General features: G+C 40.4%; 2 protein-coding genes across 2 annotated transcripts; both read right to left on the bottom strand.

The window, feature by feature from the left end:
* Positions 1-63: 63 nt before the first annotated feature.
* Positions 64-15180, bottom strand: LOC143459692 (glypican-6-like). The gene is made up of 13 exons (XM_076956930.1): positions 14792-15180; positions 14330-14488; positions 6230-6362; positions 5885-6062; positions 5655-5735; positions 5088-5253; positions 3652-3782; positions 3168-3386; positions 2681-2796; positions 2189-2404; positions 1937-2106; positions 1280-1352; positions 64-1002 (listed from the first exon to the last, which is right to left on the bottom strand). The coding sequence occupies exons 1-13, from the start codon at positions 14940-14942 to the stop codon at positions 879-881; spliced, it is 1917 nt and encodes a 638-aa protein (XP_076813045.1). The 5' UTR covers positions 14943-15180; the 3' UTR covers positions 64-878.
* Positions 15181-16244: 1064 nt separating this feature from the next.
* Positions 16245-18423, bottom strand: LOC143460053 (uncharacterized). Its single transcript, XM_076957409.1, has 3 exons — positions 18077-18423; positions 17568-17750; positions 16245-17359 (listed from the first exon to the last, which is right to left on the bottom strand). Exons 1-3 carry the CDS (start codon positions 18294-18296, stop codon positions 16761-16763), a joined length of 1002 nt encoding a protein of 333 aa, XP_076813524.1. The 5' UTR covers positions 18297-18423; the 3' UTR covers positions 16245-16760.
* Positions 18424-20178: the final 1755 nt, after the last annotated feature.

The raw sequence follows: 20178 nt of genomic DNA, 5'->3' as shown, positions 1-20178 counted from the left end.
TTATAACACACTAAACAATACAAGATAATATTTAGCTAATTTCAACATGTCAAAAACAAGGACTTGTTTGAGAAGTGTTTATTTTAAAAATCGTTGAAAAGCGAAGTTTGTCACAGAACGCACGCAATAGATACATCACACAGGAAATAGTGAGCGCGCTTAGCAACGGACGTCAGAGTAGATTGCCCCGCTAATTATTTGGACCGCAGAACCAAGGCACAAACATATTCTAAACAAAAAAGTGCCGAGTAATAAATCTACACTGCATACGTCATATCTTGCATTATGTCGTCAGAAAAAGATGACTTCCACGAACAAAAATCTTTCACAGCCAGCAACAAATATTCGTGATTTTTAGAGAATTTGGGTTTTCACAAACACTCACACTAACAACCTACCACTTGAGCGCGCACGAGGGCAGTGAAGTGTTTACCCAACAATGTTGTATTAATCTCTACGACTACGTCATAATAGTTCATTGAAATCCAACAATACTAGGAATATAATGACTGATAACTGCCTGTACAGTGAAAGGCGCAATAACGCAGATGCAGAAGCCACAAAGTAAACGCAACGTAGCAGAAGCGGATGCTTCAGTGTAAGATCATTCTCTTACGGCTGTGCTTTGACTTTCGTTACGTCTAATGCTGATTCAAGACCAAGAAAGTTAAGTAATGGACAAAAATATCGTAAGAGGTTGACGGCAAAGAAAAAATAAACACAAAATCGATCGATACAAAGAATATTGAGTCTGATATAACAACTTGCGCAGTTTCTAATCACAAAACACTGCAACTCCGACCATATGCTTCGGGAATCCCCCAAAGCGGGCCTGCGATGCGTCCCAAGTAAAAGTCTCTTTTGACTTTATATGATGTCTATTGCACGACAAGCCTCAGAGCCACAAGCAGGGCGGACGAAAGTGCGATGACGTTGAACGAGGGGGTTGACCCGCCACAGGTTGGACATGTTAAATCAGGATCACGTGATCTCGGTTCGGTTCTAGAAAACATAGAAATCATATTAAAGCAATTGAAAAGTGAAATAAAGCAATTGATAGATTTCCACCCAAATATCGAACTACCAGAAAGTGACCGATGTAATTATGATATAAAATGGAAACTAAGCCCAAGAGCCAAGTAAGAAAGTCCGTCTAAACTCGTCACCGTATTAAAATTTAAGCTTAATAAAACGAAACACAAACTGCACTTGGCAAAAGGCGGCCAGTGTAACTGACTCTACACGAGGTAGATGTAGTTAAAGTGACAACGACACTTACTCAATCGCTTCCACCTCCCCCGAGCCGTCTCCTGAATTGTCGCCGGAAGGTTCGTACGTGTCGACCTCATCATCTGCGCGCAAATATTTCTCATTGTTAAAAGTCTAGTATTATGGTTATTATTGTATCGTCACTATACGACTATATTATGACAATTACTGTTATATGATTTGATATAATTAATATGACTATGGCTTTATAACTGTTATTTTTGAACTATTTTATTGAAAACAGGTGGCTGGTGATAAAACAAGTTAATTTAATTTGAAAGTAAATTCACCGAAAAACGAATGTTTGATAACATCTACATGTGCCAGTATTAACGTCACGAATACAGAATGCGGCAAATTATCCGCTTATTACGAAACAGGTGTCAGCAATTATGACGAGATGGCTGATGCTAGACTCACAAGCACAAGTAGAGTCCCCCTGTCTTTAATGAGCCACATCAGGCGTACAGTTTTTTAAATACACTTAAACTTTATAACAGGAATGCCTGAGAGTAGTTAGGCCCAACTCAACTTTTAGTGTTTATACCGGTAAATGTAAATGCTACGTACGGTATAGGCTACCATGTAATTACAGACTAGGCTTGATCGTAAGCCCGGAACGGTACCGGCATTTCTGGCAAAAATTTTGACAAAACCACAACTGTACCGTTGTCCACCAGATGGGGGTCAAATCCCCTGTAAGCGCTGTTCAACATTTCAATCGTGTTTTTCAATGACGTGATTTGACCCTTTATGACGTGATTGGGAGGTTTCTGCGACGTAATAACCACTTCCGGGTTGTTGTGGAATCCGTCCATGACCACTGGGTGCTGATATCTGCCAAAAAGGTTCTTGAAAGTTTTCCGCATCGTCCAAGCACATCCCATCACAATAACCCATATTCTGACGACACACTTACTCTCCCTGAGTGTGCCCGTTCCAGCAGGTGGCGCTGGAGTCTTCTTCGGCCTCATCCAGACAAACGTGATGTGGGATCATCTTCCAGTGGTTCTTGCTCTGGTGGATCGACGTCCTCACGTCTTCCACCAGGGCGCCGAGGTTGGTTCCGGCCGCAGTCGTCACCTGGAAGTACTCCCGCTCCTCCGTCCTATCCTGCTCTTCGCTGTAGTCGTACCTGTGACGTAATAAAGGAGTGATAATGACGCAATAATATTCACATAATACGGAAAACAAGCGATGAAGAATTGTCGAAGTGTACCAGATGCTTCGCCCGAGCATAACAAAGACATCCCATTATAACACGGGGAGCTTTTTCCATCAATAATTCACGCGGGTTAAATTGATTACTCGTACATTAGCAACATCTGACATATGTTACTTGTATCCAAGTTATTGAGGCGATTATGTATCCAGTCCATTGGAATACACGAGTCATTGTGACGCTGCTTACCTGGTTTCGTCCAAAGTGGTTTCGGGACGTTTCTCGGATATGGCAAAGTCACGTGACTTCTTTCGGCCCCTCACGTTTCGTCTTGTGTTCTTTCTCCGAGAGTGGCGTGGCGTTTGCTACAAGAAAAAAGCGTTTAATGGCAACTGCCACGCTGATTGTTACCACGTTTTACTCAACAATCCCGCAGCACTTACACAACAGAAAGCGCGTAAGAACCTGTATCTGGTTCTACAGAAAAATCGATATCGCTTAAATATTAATTGTTTAATGGTCCAGAGCCCTATCTCATGCCAAAGTGAGACGTATTTGTGCAAAGCGATTGCTGAAAAACCCTTTCGAATAAGGGACAAAGCTAAAGTTCTTCGCTCGGTGCAGACAAAACAGTAAGTTAAGTGCTGGTTGCAGTAGGACTATAGCATGCGAAGAGCGAGACAAAATGTAGGACATGATGGGCAAAACATTTAAGACTTGGAGTGAAAATTTTTACCTCTTCATTCTCCAAAGATCGCGTCTTTCTCGAGGAGTGGTGACGTTTCTTATCTTCGTCGTTGCCATGGTGATCGCTCTCTTGCAGGTAGCTTCCAAACCCGAGGTTGGGTGGGTTCTCCGGATATGCGTCATACTCGGTGTATAAGGACGGGAATCCCCCGAGTCCGGTGAAAGTATAGTTGGGATTCAGGGGTGGTTCCCCGCATTCAATGAAAACCTTCCGGAGTAAAATGAAAAGATATTTATGCAAAATGCATAGGACTTGGTAAGTTTAAGTACTGAACTATTTATTAGACAAACACACAAAAATGTCGCAGTATATTGATTCGGTGAAATCATCAAAGAAATAGAGCACACCAGAGCAGACATGCAACGTGAGATAGATGAGAAACTGTGACGTGGAAGTGATGATAAAATTTTGTGAAGGCAATGTTGAAAAACTATACACGACGCATCAAATTCATCGAAGAAAAGGAACCCACCAGATCTGTGACGTCATTCTTATTTTCTTGCACGAGCATGATGGCGTTTGAGATGTCGATGTCCATCTGACCAAGAACTAACTCTATGTTGAATGGACCGTCCAGTCGGTCAAGAACCTTCTTCATAGCATCTGCATGAAATCAGTGGCATGAAAATATATATTTGTTGCGGAGAAAAACAGGAACCCGAAAGAGAAGAGAATTTAAATTGAATGTATGAGGTTTTACTAATTTTACATATTCACTTAGAATTTAGATTATTGCTATTGCTACAAAAACCAGTTTGTTCTGCACACATACACACACACACACACACGATCAAATAAAGTTACAATGGTTGTTACGTCATACGAATGAAAAGGGGATGTGAGAACGATGTCTATAAACAAAGTAACCAAGTTAAACCGCTTTTAAGTTTTGGCAACTCAACTAATCTACCATTGTTATTGTTGGTAGAGTTACATTACAAGCTGATCTCGCATGTTTATCAGTTATTTTCAGAAAGAAACTTCCCGGTCAAAGCTACCACAATGCTTTAATCATTTTTATCATTACGTCATCGCTTTCATTATTCATCAACGAGTTATTTTTCGTGATTGAATACCCAAGTACTTTATATAAAAACTCAACGTGCTGATATTTTCTCTGAAACGCAATGGGCGTGGTAATATCGGTGATGTGGCTGCTACACAATTCTATTCAGGAAACCACTTCCCCGTCCGAAGTATACACTCTAACAATTTTTATAGTTAACAAAAGCCCCAAAAGCGCAAACACACCAGTAAAAGAATTTATTAAAAAAAATTACAATAACTCTATCAAACATGATATTTAAGTTGAGTCAGGTACAAACTGACTCTGAGTCACAAGAGCAACAAAATAATGCTTGGGCTAGTCGTGACTCAACTGTCCACATTGATCGAGCGGGTGGACATGCCCAGTGCGGAGAGCCCACGAAGTGGTTTCCTTAGAAGTCTATACAAACAACTTGGGGCTTCGCGCGCTCTCTCACTCTCTCTATTATATCTGCCCTCTCGTCCAACACATCTCTGTGTGGTCATTATGTCGTTGGTTGGTTTAAGAAAATATTTCTGTACAATTTAACGAGCGCGTAAACATCAGCCAGGAAGAGCAAACAATGATATTTCTTTAAACCCGAGGTCCTGCTCTAAGAGAACTATTTACTGGAAGTTTTTGATAAAATTTTAACTATAGTCAATAAGTTGCATACACACATGTTCTTTTGCTGAAAATAGAATTATTTCTTTTCAGCTCACGTTTCAGCCACACAGATGGTCAAGCTTGACCAGGCCCTATATCGGCCATTGCTATAAACCCCCCTATAGTGGCGGCCTCAGCATCTTTCCAATACAAACAAAAGCCAGAAAACTCTATTCACAGCAGGCAAGTAACATCAGCCAAAACACATAACATACGTATGTATTTGTTCCAAACATGATTGAGTTCGTTGTACTCGACCAAACATCCCTTCATAACGTTCATGCAGTATCCGTGACATGGTTTGACGGACGTGTAGCCCTGGCATGCTGAGCAGAATGACATCTTCATCAAGGCACTGGCGCATTCCGACGTCGGGTAGAACTGAAAAAGTTAAAGATGGTCATTTTTGGCATAAAAATGCAGAACCAGCGACAGTATGGTACATTCAAGCCTGTCCAAACATTAACGTGTGCTTTCACTAAAAAGCTTTATCAGCTGTCACAAATGTCTGTATGTCAAGCTAAAAGTACCACGGCTGTCAATCAAAACGCAAACGGCGATAACTGATTAGTGGATGACGGTAGATGACGGGGACGAAAAACATGCGATTATGCGTTCGTAATATCTGATATCTACTGCAAGGCGTCGTTGCCAAGTGACATGCCTGTCAGGATTTGCACGTGATGTCAATTTCAGTCAGGATTAAAGAAGTCTTGAAGGAATTTTGATCTAGCCATGGTTTGAATCAATCTCACAGGAAAAAATGCTAAAACGTCACTCACTTGTGCCACGCTGTAGGCGAATTGTTTACCGGCCTCCAGACCCTCTGCGAAAGATTTGGCGGCGATGAAAGCTCGTTGCACCTGCCCGAACAAAAACAAATTGGGTAACTCAGACGAACAGAGAACATTGTTACTTGGATCATTTTCGCAACATTTATCTGGAATTCAACAGACAACAGTCATTCTCAGCGAGTTTGAACGATATCGGTCGCAATGAAGTCGCATGATACCTGGGTTGAAAGCTTTCCGGGTATGTCCGCGAACGGCTTGGCTGTGTTCATGTTATCAGCAATGCATTGAAGATATTCATCGTTGAACAAATGGCGCTTGTTCATAATCGCAAACACTTTTTGCATGACGGTTGTGAAGAAGGAGTCGAAAATGTCGGCCATGTCCACCGATGCTCCCCTGTTGGCACGAAAAATGAAACTATTGCAATAACGATACAGAAGCAACTTTGCAAACACAACCTGCACCCGTTGATTTATTGTATATTTGACTTAATACGATTAGAATTAACTTATAGTTGCACAAACGTATCCGTTAGTGAGACAGCCGGTTCATGGCAGACGTACTTGTAATAACTTTTCAGTTGTTGAAATAATTCGGTGAAGGCCTCAGAATTCTCCGTGTAAAGGTCGCCGTATGTTTTGAAGAAGAGCTCATCCAAGGATTGCTGAGAGTTGTCGACGAGTTCCTCGAAAAACACTGGAAAAACGGAAAAACAGATTTGACAACACCGGCAGACCACAATATTTACACAAACAGTAGAACTCGTAGTTTAACTGGTCGCATCCTGCTAGCATTTGAAAGAAAGCACATTCGCGTTGGACAAACAGAAAGAACAGTTATGTGTACCTTATATGCTATACCCGAGTTACCCGACGTTCATTTCCTGTGGGCAAATATCTCTTGCTGAAGACACATTTTTTAAACCAGCAAAAATGTTTTGATACGCTCCAGCAACCTTGACAGAAATGAGGAAATGGTTTTCCACCAAAAAATGGGTTGTTTCAATGCGAATAAGCGATTGTCGAAGAGACTGTCAGTACATGGCATGCCACCTGCCTTAACTAAACACACATAGGAAGAAAACTGAAAGCAAAACAAGGACAAAACTCCACGCGCCGATGACAGACAAACAGGCGAGTTAGAATAATAACTCCTCTCAATCGCTCCCTCTTTGAACAGGATTAGGGAGGGATAGAAGCCTTTCAAAGCAGAAGGGTCGAAGCAGGTTAAACTGCAAAGTGGGTTAATGGGCGTTTCGAATAAGACAACTAAGCCCTGCCTCCATTATAGCTTAAAAGACGCCGGTTGTTTGGCCTTTATTGCTTTCAAATTGGACGCTTTCTTGACGAGAGAGGTAATTGTTGACGAATTGTAATTGATCAGCTAACAGCGCTCTTTTCAATTTGAACGCTTTAAATGTAAGAAAGACCGACAAAGTATTGACAAAGTAAAGTGATTCGCTTTTCAGTGAAACTCGGAAATAAACACACAAACACTCTCACTGCTTAGGCGCAATGTATGGACCGTGGTAAATGTGGTAAAGGGTAAGTGTCAAAGGTGATGAGATGAAACAAGAAAATTGGGAAAAACCGTCCTCAAAATCTCAGTTCTCGGACCCCGGACAAAACAGAGCGTGCCCAGGGTATGGCATGAGCGAGGTTGAGTTACCAACAAGCGGCTGATCATCAGTTGCCGATGCGTGAATTCTATTCCGATCGGTCGTGGTGACGTTGGCTAAATAGGGCCACACAACAAAGAACACTTATTTCTTTTCGCCGTGGACTGGGCAAATAAACTTGCGCAAATAACTTTCACATCGGAGTTTGTGATAAATAATAAGTATTTGTTTGTTTGTGCGATTGTGTTTGTTCGATTTTCGCTTTACAGTTTAATTGAAAGTTTGCCTACGTCATTACACGCATGAATATAAGCCACGTATTTATACAACAAGCATGCTAGGAACGCAACAACACAAAAGCGTTGCAAAATACTGAAAATAGAATTAGAAAACAATCGCAATGACGAAATCGTCAGTCAGGTTTATTTGCGAGCTTTAAGTGAAGTATGACTTGGCCACATAACTTCGCTTTCTTTGTGACAGAACCGCGCTCAATAAATATCGCGTGATCGAGGAAAGTTGATCATTAGCCAAGCCCGGTGTGATTGACGGCCAGAGAAGCAAACATCAACAACTCAATCTGGATTCTCTCCATGTGGCGCCAGCGCACACTTCAGACGTTTGCTTTTACATTTTAGCGCAAAATTTTCTTGGTGTTGTGGTCTAAAAATATCGCTTCTTATATCAAGAGAAAAGAAACATGTTCATTGGCCAGCAGCCGTACGTCATCAGTAGGTCATGGACGACAACCACAATGTTCATTTTCCTTCTACTCGACTACGGCAATTTCTTTTAAGCCACTGAACACGTAATTCGAAAGCAATGCACACATCCATTGTTGTTAAAGATCACAATGACTTAAACGTCATCAACTCAACCGGATGATGTGTAGTCACGCATGACCAAACTAAGCCATAAACATCAAAGGGATGCAGAAAATTATGGAAAATTCAGCAAAACCAGTATTGCATCACTAATAGAAAGCGCGCATCAACATGCATTAGCGGAAGGGCGGGAAAATCGTTTACGTACGTCATCCCGCGTCACCTCTTTTCTCCTGAGCCCCGAGGATGACCTCACAAGCACCCAAGTGATGACGCAGGGAAAATCATTGTGACGTCACAACTTGCAGGGGTTACCAGAAATTGACAAGTTTGATGACGCAAACGTTTTTGGACTTTGTTGTCAAACAATAAACCGCAATGTCAAATTGGGTTTAGCAAGCTAAGTCACGCTTTGACGCCGCGTGACCTTCGTGGTGAGGGGTTAATTAGCGTAATTTGTTTGTCGGGGCCTTCAGATGTTTTAATTGAGATAAATACCAAACTGAGAGCCCTCTCGCTATCCACGGCTATTTTCATCTCAATTGTCTTGTTGGAAAGGTCATTTTTTAGGCTAATCTTAGGTCTGATGAGATAATGACCGCTTTTCTACTTCACCGCGATTAGCAAAACTGGCAATTTATCGACTTATTATGAACGTGTAACAGCAAGCGGGAGTCACGATTCAAAATAATAACACTCCGCAAGTTGTTAAGAAAAAATTCAACATTATTAAACAGACCTGGGCGGCTAGGCAAGTCAGTCGTTAACCAAAGCAACATTTCTTTGAAGACAAAGTATCCCTGTTGCTATTTATATGCAACGGTTGCTAAGTTTTTGCGAGAAAGTGTACTTACACTTGGTCAATTAATTATTGAAAAGGCGATGCAAAAAATCGTTGAAAAACCACGAGCTAAGGCAGCATTTCTACAATTTGACCAAAGACATTCCCTTCAAAACACGTATCTTTATGGCCGAGGCGTTATGCGTCAACGGCAGTAAAATTTTCTAAGATTTCAAAAACCAAATTTAACAACTCATGCAAACAGTAGAATACTAAATTCAGTATAAAATATAAAGACTACGCAGTTTCTATCTTTTTTGAGTCCAATTAATGTACATTTCATTCCATTTAACGAGGCTGTATGTTATGGTTGCCAATATAGTAATGTATTCTGATTAAGACCGTGGTTGTGGTTTTGCTTTACAGTCGAAAGATGATTTATATCATTCGTATCGATTAAACCACAAAACCCCACTGATTATATAAACAATAAGTAATTGTAAATACACGTTGTGTGGAGAAAGATTTTAAACAGTAAACACTTTAGAGTAACTCACTAGGATAAACAAACGATTATGTGATTCTGCGAGGTACTTTTAAGGTTTAACTTTGACAAGCGCTAAAAAACCTTCAAGTGACCGCACCTTTTAAAGACTAATTTTGCTAATTTCCTGTGCAGTTGCAGAAGTGCGCACTTTGAAAGACCGTTGGAGAAATTAATGAGACCATTTCGGTTCCCAAAACATCTGAAACACACTGTGTATATTGTGTCTTGTGCGTACAATCTAACATCATATCCAAACATTAAACACGATTTTTTAGAAAAGGTTGAAGCAACCGCACAGTTTTTAAACAAATCAAAGAAAGACTCGAAAAGGGGCTCCACGTGGGACTTGCCAAATCATCAAAGCTCGGATTTTTCAAACAAAAAATAGCAACCAGCACAATTTACGAGCGATGAAGTTTTTGATTTACAACAAGCTTCTATTGGTGCTCCAAGCATAACAACCATAAAATAGGGCAAGAGAATCTACCTAACCTCTTCAACGTGTTTATTAATGTTCACTCCGCGGCGTAATACCCACATCAAGCGCGGCAGTCAAGCACGATTGGTCCGATCGACGCGTTATATTTCTATCACGAGTCGGATAGGAAAATTTTTCACATTTTTTACCAGGTTTTTTCCATCTCTTCGATCTCAGAGGGCGCTGAATATACAGGGATTTGTCGCGAACCGAACCGCGAGACATTCAATTGAGATTATTTTTAAGACAAGTGGATCGCAAGTGACTTGTTAACTGACGTTGTTAAGTCTGAATGAAAACTTAAGACTGGGAGCTTTTTATTTTCACAGCAACTCAGCCAGCGCTATTCCGATCTTCTCTCTTTAAGATATGATGGTGAAATAACTTACAGGCTTTTCCAAACCACGACTTGTTTGTGCCCTTGCAAAGCAGTGATTCATGGAGCTCAGCTTGGTGTTTTAACAAGTTTGATTGAACGGAATTTTGGGAGTGACACTGGTGTTATATGTTTCTTCGCTCAAACAAGAGTTGGTCATTAAAATGTCGATCACATTTTGAGATGATTTAGATGAATCATACCCCCAAGCATGTTAATGTAGATGTGGTATAATAGTCATACACGCAACCCCATTTACCAAAAAGCATCTAGCATTATGTGATAACTATTGGTAAATTATGTTGCAAACTCCTAATATTTGATCCCCATTACAAACTTTTCAAACAACGTTTCCGAAATGGGCCATAAATCTGGAGTCAATTAACCTCGTTAAAAGCAAAGAACATGATACAAGGGTTCGTGAATGTCATTTTGGAAGCACGCTTTCTTTCAGGTGGAGATACCCGTTGTATAGAGATGTATAGTAGGGCAACTCGTCTATTGACAGCAACCGATGGGAACCACGACAAAGTGAGGGTTATAATGACACCAGTGGTCCAAAGCAAGGGAGGACACTGGGGCAGTGTTGCAAGGGCCTTTGTAGCGCGCAATTAGATCTCATTTCGTTAATAACATGGGAAAAAAAACAGGGATTGCCTTGCGGGAAGCAAGCAATTGTGTTTCGTGAGTGGAGCGAAACGAATGGATGATTCGATGGTCGTCGCCGTCGGATTTAGCAAACACATGACAAAAGTGACCGAATATTTTTCTGACAACAATCATACTAATTACGTCAACAAACGATTACGTCAAAGGCATATACTTTGTAAGAAGCAAGAGTTTTAGTATTACGTCACGTGAGTTTTTCGCATGCATGCGTCATCCAGTGCATTCACACTGCACTGTGGCAAGCTCTTAGAAAGTTCAACTGAAGAAAACTCATTCAACTGAGATAATGCGGATAGCGTAAAATCCGGTCGAGCAATTTGCGGAAACCATCAAAAAGAAAGCTGATTGCGGTGCCAACTCTCATCGTAGCGTGTCTATTTCACAAGCATTGCTAGACAGGAAATATACTTCATCGCAAACCGATTTTACTACGGCGTATGACGTCACCAGAGCCTTTCCCAGCGTAATGGAGAAAGGTGTCAGACGAGTTTGTTGCATCAACAAGACCCCAAGTGACTATGCGCTCATAACGATCGTTAATATGACGACAAGGGTCACGAACTTTTGTCAATTCTACGTGTACAAACACGAAAATGTCCAGCTTTAAATTAACAAGCTTGACCCCGGTTACGTTTATTCAGCAGCTCAAGCACAGAAGCTCCTTGTAACTGCGTATAAGTAGGCTGGCAATCCACAAAATCCTTAAACGGTTTACACGTGGGCGCAATAACATATTTGAATAAAGTTGAATGGCGACCAGAAAGCCATAATTATCCGCCCGCGGATGCTCATCGATGGCGGCGTACGCGACAAACAAGCGAAACTAACAAATCAGGTGTTCAGTTATCCTATTACTTCACTTGTACGGTTTGACCAAGACTGGACGCATAAACAAATAAGCGTCCACGTTAAGTGAAAGCATTCCATGAGTTCAAACATGCCGGTCAATTAAATCGTGTTCCTGGTGACAACAGATGCGTCTAACCCGGCCGATTACAGTAATCACCACCAACACAGACCTTTCGTCGTATCGCCGCGACAAGTTTCGTATTTTATTCGCGCTCAAGGCCGCGAAATTCGTTCGGAAGTCGAAGCAGTTGTCGCATTTCTACAACATAAGGCGATGACCTGAGTTTGTGACGAAATTTCAGCTGGTAGGCGCGAACCCCGCTTCTAAACCCTACACGCGAAGGAACAGATGATGACGTCAGATGTAATCTGACCATGACGTTGTATAAACAGTTTTTTGCTCGTCGCCTCGAGCGCGACAATCTAATTGGAAAATGGCCAGGCCTACAATGAGGTGGTATGGAGATGGTTTGTTTTATAACAAACAATCATTTGTGAGGGGGGGATGAATAGAACCAGACTTTCTCATTGAGGTTATTATTGTTATGAAATAAATAGTAAAAGCACTTGTAAGCCACGCACTTTGTCAATTTACATCGAGGTTTTAGTTAAAAAACTTTTACCATCACAGAAATCCCATCCAAATCAATATCGTCAGATATTAAACGCATTCCAAGAGGTCTGCAAGACCACAAGTCGCCCTCCAATCGCACTATCACTCAGTACGCGGAACTGGTAACTTTCCCGTTTATGCCATACTTGCTGTTATCATTCCCGAAAGTTTGTTCTTTGGCGATTCTCATTGCGTGAGCGCTGCTTCGGCATTCAAATATCGATCAAGGTTCGCATCACAAAACACAGCACGTACGAAGAGTAAGCAAATGTGGTTTAGTGTGTGCTCGTGTGTGGCCTGTTTGACGAAGTAAGACCAGAAAAGGCCTCAGTTAAACATTTATTAAACGCAACCAGAATAAGCTTCGCTCTGAGCACAAATAACTCGCGGTTTTAAGATGGAGTGTTTGACTATTTTCCTTTGTGGTTCGCTCGGCATCGATGTACATATTTGCTAAAACACAACAGAGCTGGAATGAGTGATTAAACTTAGAAGGCTGCAAAAAGCTCCGCAAACCCGCGATAAAGCCCGAGAAATCTCGAGCCGATTGTTTGGGCGTTATCTTAAAACTTGACATTTCACTTTTCGCCAGCAGCAGTGAGAATTGACGAGCAAAAATAAAAGCAACGTTACATCGTACGATTTTCAAATTAGAAGAAACACCGATGAAGCAAGGAGAGTGGAAATGTTCAAATTAATGACTTGGAAACTCAAGCAGAAGGCGAAGATCCTAACTAAAAAACGTTACGTAAACCAATACTAGGCACAGTGAACCAAGACGAAATGGTTCAGAAAATTTCTTGAAATCCGAGACATCCAGTAAGACTGGGTCGACAAAGAACGGAACCCCACACATTTTAAGTGAGATTATTTTTTTTTTCGAGAAATCTCGCTGATAAAATCTCTGGGATGTTACTTTCGTGGAAATGACGCGACCTTTGTCGACTGTTGCATCGCTTAACGATTGTTGCCATAGGGGCGACAATTCACTTATTCACACGCACGCCACATACACAATAGATTTGACGTAACAGAGTCTGAAGAGTTTTTGTAAAGTTTAAAAACAAGCTTGTAAGAAAAACTTTCGACGGTCCGCACTAAAAATATTCAATTATTGGACTTCTCAAACTTAAGATAAGACGCGAAAGAATTCGATAAGACCAATCAAAGCTTGTTTAAGCATCACATGTACTGAGAAAGACAGACGTCAATCGCCGGCGAGGGTCCACAACTGTGAAATTCGATTCGTTTTATCTTGAAACTAGGAACCCGGTCACACATTGAATTTGAAAACTATTGCTTTAATCTCGGCCGCGAAAAGAAAATCACGATGTTACGGGGATCAGCTCATATTCGTCCTGTTAATGTCATCCAGATATTTACGCGCCGCCAAGGTGTTACTCATAACACGGCCATGTTGGCAAAGCGTTCGTCATTGCCCCATTTTACACCCACTGAATGACTGGGTGGTGACTCTGCGAGCTAAGTTTGAATTTTTTAATAATGAAAACTGAGTACGTGATGTATTCTTTAAAATGACACTTTATAGAAAATGTCTATCAAATTTGAAAAAGTAAGACATCCCCATTGCTTGGTGTTGTAGCTGCCACAGTCAGCATGATACCACCAAGCAATAAAAGGAAGTTATTGAATTTAAATTGAGACCCAATTTTCAACTAATCTAATGTTTTCTCTTAAAACAATGCTTTGAGTGCTTCCTTATTACAACAATTAGATAAACTAAGCCCCAAGCAGTCGAGTATGAATGATAATAATCGGATGTAATAAAGCATGCTTATATATGATTGAGGAAAATAAAGGAAAATTTCTCAATGTTGACATATCAAACCATACTTTACTGCGGTTGTAAGCAAAAATAAATGATTATTTATACAGTGTTTCACTAACCGTTAATTTCCTGAGACTTTTTGCTGAACGTGGTTTTGACCGCTTCACTTTTCATGGCGATTTTCATCCCAAAATCATGTAACGCATGAGACTTGAAATCTACTTCCATTTCTTGTGTGCAGCAAGTATACTCTTTTGGACAAAATTCCATCATCTCACCTGTGAGATACAATAACCTTATTTATAGTAAGCACCTCTGGTAATGCATCATGTGCTTATGTATGAGCTTTTAATAAATAACTCAATCAACTGTAAACCAGCGCCTTAAAAATTTTAAGTTTTAAGGCACCGTAAAAATTCTTTGCAAATTTGGTTTTACTTTTAAGTTAAGTTGTTCAATTTGCAATCATATCTAACACATGTCAAAGGTTATTCTGACAATGACCAATCAAACGTACAATACAGAAAAATGTTCACCAAACTGTACACATCAGCCATACCGATATTTTCACAAACTCTCACCCCTGATAGCCTTGCTTGGTGTTGTTTTGTTGAACCCTTTAATCATGAACAAAACCTGGGTGTCCATGCAATGGTCGCCTCCAGCAAGTTCTCCATTTGACAAAGCAAAGTTAATTGAAAAAGTAATAATGAACACAAAGGCTGTCCTCATTTTGTTAATGAGTCTTCTTTGTGGCTTATCCAAATAGTTTAATTTGAATGTAATTAGTTTTGTAGTTTCCAATGTGATGCTTCAGCTATTGTGCTTGGTATTCACACTCTCAGGAAAAAATTGACATGTATGTCAGGGGCATAAACAAAGTTGACAATATCCGTGTTTGCTCAAATCACAATGAAATCAGGTCTGCTTGTATTCTCTAATTTGGTCCTATAATAATTTCGGACAACATGAAAACATAAAATTTATTGACTTGAGTAAAATATTCAAGTTTCAAATATCTTCTCGGTTCAGTTTTCATCAGATAGGCTCGTCTCTACATATGTCTTGTAATTAAGTTATTAGCCTCACAATTATCACAGCCTCATTGCCTTGTTGCTGTAATGAGTTCCCAAGTTCCACATCAAGCTTTATATATGCTACAAAACAAACAAGCCCTTTGGACTAACGAGTATCCTGACAAGTAGTGCTTTGTTTATCAGCAGATGTACATAAGTTAATGCTTTCCTGAAAAGTTACAACCTAATATTTCACGGCCAAGTATGGAAGTGTACGTTCATACTGGACGAAAGTTTTTACCTACTTGCTAAAAAACTAAATTTTTTTCAGAAAGATCTGACTCTAAACATTAAGCACATGCAGTTAATTGGCTAAAACACAGCAAATGTTGTGCCTCATGAGCCACGTGTTCGGCTTTAACTAGGCTAAGTCAATTACTTTAATTAGGTTTCAGCACCATATGGTGTAGTCTAGTGTCAGATGACATCAAACGAAAATACAAACAAAGACAAGAAACCTAGTCAAATACTGAGTCACTATTCAGGTCTAATATAGCTGTAATACAGTAATAGCAGGCTGCGGCTGAATCTGCAGTATCAGTAGAACCTTTCAGAGGTAAACAAAAGCCCTACACTGCTAGGCCTATAAAAATTTCTTTGCTGCAAAGGTACCGTGCTCAACCGCGACGATCATGCGGCTCTTGCATCTTCAGATATTAAACTGGACATAAAACTTCTCCGGCTTCCACTACAGCACAACACAACCACCTTTCTCCCGCACTCGTGCCTTTCACCGCTGCGTTTATCTTGTGTTACGTTTTATGACCTCACAATTGAGAGCTTTTTTTCTTTTTGCTTGATACATAAGGGAAACGTTAGCGCCATCGTGCGGTAAAATATTTTTATCTTTTCTCAGTTGAAGTACAAAAATCGTAAATTTAATAATAAAACATTCAAGCAAAAATTAATGAATAGAATACAAAAAGCTTTAAAATTTAGTATTTCAAGTTAACACACAGATTCAAAAATAAAAAAAGCATTTATCTAATATTTTCTTAAAATAAATCAACAATTTTTCAGTTATTCAATAAGATTTTAGCAGATAACAGCAAATGACAAACGCCTGATCACTTTCGAGATGAACACAGGTCTAAGGTCTAAGCGTACTAACGCTCCTATTACAAAACGATCTGTTATAATAACACTGTTGATATGATGACGTTTTATCAAATACATCTATGACGTACAATCTCTGACGAAAGAAAAGCAAACACTTTTATTCATCCATGTCAGCAGAGAGAAAACAAAAATTTAACAAATGTCAATATCACTTGCAAATAGCAATGAGAGTAAGATACGGACGATATAGGAACGAGCAAGTTCTGCAAAACTCAAAATACCTGATAACACCCGATGGTTCACTCATAAATGTCAATTAATTTCACTGCTGGATGCATTGACTTAGGGAAACGACTCTCGCGTAAATTTGTCTTAAAATCAAATATAATGGCGATAAGCAGCTCCAACAGTGACGTCACACGAAGGCGGATAGCGCCGATTCCTTTATCTCAGGCAGTTGAAAGTGAGTTCGTTCGACTTCTAACCGCGCGCGTTGCACCGTTTTCTCATCGAGGTATCTTAATTCTTTGAGCCACTTAAGAATTCTAATTGTTTTGTCTTGTTGCTGCTTCGACGCTTGTTCTTTACTGGTCACAGAGTCGGGTTTCAAGTAGGCTTCTTTTAGCGGTAGGTGACTTAAAGACAGGACATTAGTGTCATTTTTCGATGCCAGACTTTCCTCCAGGGTGGCGACACGTTTTCTCGCGCTCTCTCGCGTTCGACGCTTTATTGCTGACGCTGCGTTCAACCCTTTATTCAAGTCGATTGATTTCAGGGGTAAATTGACGATATCCTTGCCAGCGCCAGCTGCTGTGGCGTTTTTAATTTCAAATTTGGGCGTCATTGGAAAATTTTCGATTTCATCAGGAGACGCTGCAGCGTTCCTTGCGTTCGGTTTCGTCTGAACTTCGTGAAGCGAAACTTCCACCCTCTTCACAGAAACAGGTTGGGGGGTGTGAGAGTGATTGTTCATCGCGAAACGTTGCTTTTGATGAAGTCTGTTGTGCTTTAACGCTGCCGACGTGAAATCGAAAAGATGTCAACACAAAGCAAGGCATTGGCTTATATGTACAAGCTTCAGGCTTAACTTATATTCTTACACCAACCAACCTCTTACAAATGCATAGAAATGCATTGAAGTAAGCCTTGTACATTGATACCATCTAATAGGATATTGACAAGCGCAAAGCAAATGAAGCAACGCATTGAATTTATAAATCACCTGGAACAACAGATATCTGAGGCAGCATCTGTGAGTTCCGCGATAGTCGGGAATTTCTCAACGACGGAAGAATGTGAACGTCATTGCCACAGTAATAAGCAGCCATTGAGAATCCCGGAAGTCGCTGGCGAATTCCATTGTGACGAGGAGTGGGGTAGCTTGTTTCCGGTCGTAAGTGACCACCTGAAAGAAAACAAATGCTAGAATGTTAAAGGGTTATAACTGGACCGTGCCTGCAAGAACTGGAGAAATGAAATTCCAAATTCTGATATTTGGGTGAAGCGTTTTTGGATATATCTGAACTAGCTATAAACAACTTTTTCAAACAGAGACAATAACAATTCTGTATTAATTATTATAAAGAAGAGATATTAAAATAATTTCAACCCTTTTTAACTCGGACAAGCAAGAGAATCGAGAAATTAAATCAGCGCACGTACGGGGGGTTGTAGGCTCTAACGAGCTCACTTGCAAAAATTCTCTGGAAGTTTTAAACAGCGCAAACTCACCTTGAACTCCGGGATTCTGGGCCGGAAGATCTGCAAACTCCGGATTGGCGGACGTGCAAGGAAGATGAACCGGTTCTTTCTTCGGGGATTTCCCGGATACTTGGGACGAGGGGTATGATGCTGCCGGTTGGTTTCGGGACGTCCCAGAAAACCGGGGTCCAGATGAAAGGTGTGGGGTCACGGGGTATCCCCGGGGTATATCAATAGGCCCAGACGGCATCTCATGTAACTCAGCAAGCGAATTGAATAATTTATATCAAACAATGCTTTCACTTTTATCTCGATAAAGCTAAAAATATTTGTAGTTTGACCAGTAAAAATATAAAAGTCTTAACCTGTAACGTATAGTGATAAACTGATACATCTGTTAGAGGATGAAACAATTTTATGTTTGTCTGACTGCTCGTACCAAACACCTATGATGGTCCAATTTATGAGAAATTTTAAATTTGTATTTAATGCTGATATTCTATGCTGTGGCATTCTTCTAATGCTAGCATTCTGTTCTAAAACTAGCACTTTTCACCGCTAAACGCAACAACAACTTCACCAAAAACAAAGTTTCTTGGAAAGCTTCCGTCCCCCAGCACTGTAACGGTGATGACCTTTATGGAGTGTTTGTATAACCCCGAGCGTATGCCGACCACTGAAGCTCGAATTCACGAAAGCAGATGCGACCAAGCTGCCCTAGAAATATACTTTTAGTTTAGCTTATACTCACTCTTGCTTTAAACAGCGTAGATTCACGATTTAAATGTAGACAGGTTGCTGCATTTGAGGCAGCTGTGAAGCGATTTAAATCAAGTTAAATGAGGGATGGGCGAGATTGATTTCATCTAAAACTAAAACTGAAGATAATGAAATGGTCAACAAACGAATAATGGCCGAATAGGATTCCGTTACCATTCTTTGTTATCACCGAAGCAACACACTTGTACAGATATTTGATATGTTGCCGTAACAATTACAGAGTTGCCCTTTCTATATTTCCTTTGGACACACAGATATCTCCATAAGACGGAATCTTTGATGGGAACCTGTCCCGTATTTGATCGTAAAATTTAGCAAAAAGTTAATCGCTTCAAGAAATGGGTGAGGCACACGTGATGAATTTCGCAAACACCAACCAACGGCTTCTACCACAAGCAATCTTGGAAGGCCAACGCCAAGTACTCTCTAATGCCGCTTAGCGGCGCTTGGAAAAGCTTTTGACTTAATGAAATCACTGCGTTAGAGGAGGGCAAAAGTTTCTAAAAGCTAGGCCTAAAATGTTCTCGTTTTTTCACCTCGACCCAAATTTGTATTTTTACGGCTCAAAAAGTCGCTTTCGAATGCTTCGAAATGACATGTATTCTCACATTCAAACTGACAATAGCGGGCAATTAATGATGTAGGCCTACACCTTTGAAGCGTTTTATGCTACTACAGTATTTTCGTAAGGCCGTATACAGCGGTTTCAAGGTATTGTGTGTCCACTTATTGAATGTTTACCAAGGTTATAGCCAATAAGTGGTCGCAAACAAGGAAATGTGATGGGCGAAGAAGGAATGAAGACGTAAAATTGTTTTTGGCCGAAACAATTATAGGTTCGTGAGGAAGCCTTTTTATCACAGGTTAGAATAAGAGAGAGAGAGTCTCATCCTCTAAATTCTAAAATCTAAATTGTGGAAAAAAGTTTCAAGCTTGTTGGCCCTATAGGTTCAAAATCACTCGAGCATAACCATTTTCTCTCTCCTATTCTAACCAGTCATAAAATGGCTCCACCTGTGAAGAAAGCCTTGGCCCAATGCACACCTCTTGATGACGCTAGTGCTACTGCGACACTTTGCTGCTGATGATGTAAGCTTGCAGGTTGCACTTTTGTTGCTCAAAAATTCAAACCATGTTTCTTGATGCCCTCGTACTTCTTTGAAATCAGAGTTTATAAACACGGGAAACCGAAAAGCGCAATAAAAACTGTTTTGTTATTTTCTAAATTTCGATTTTAGACAGTGGAGCCGACGACATACCTTAGAAAAGTGTAGTTACTTAGTTAGCTTGTCGTAAAATAATAACCGTCAAATGGCGCTGTTGAGCCGGTGTTTAGTATATTTACCATTTAA

Source organism: Clavelina lepadiformis, chromosome 5 (assembly GCF_947623445.1).
Source record: "Clavelina lepadiformis chromosome 5, kaClaLepa1.1, whole genome shotgun sequence".
Classification (NCBI taxonomy): Eukaryota; Metazoa; Chordata; class Ascidiacea; order Aplousobranchia; family Clavelinidae; genus Clavelina; species Clavelina lepadiformis.
This window is presented reverse-complemented; position numbering and strand designations above follow the sequence as displayed.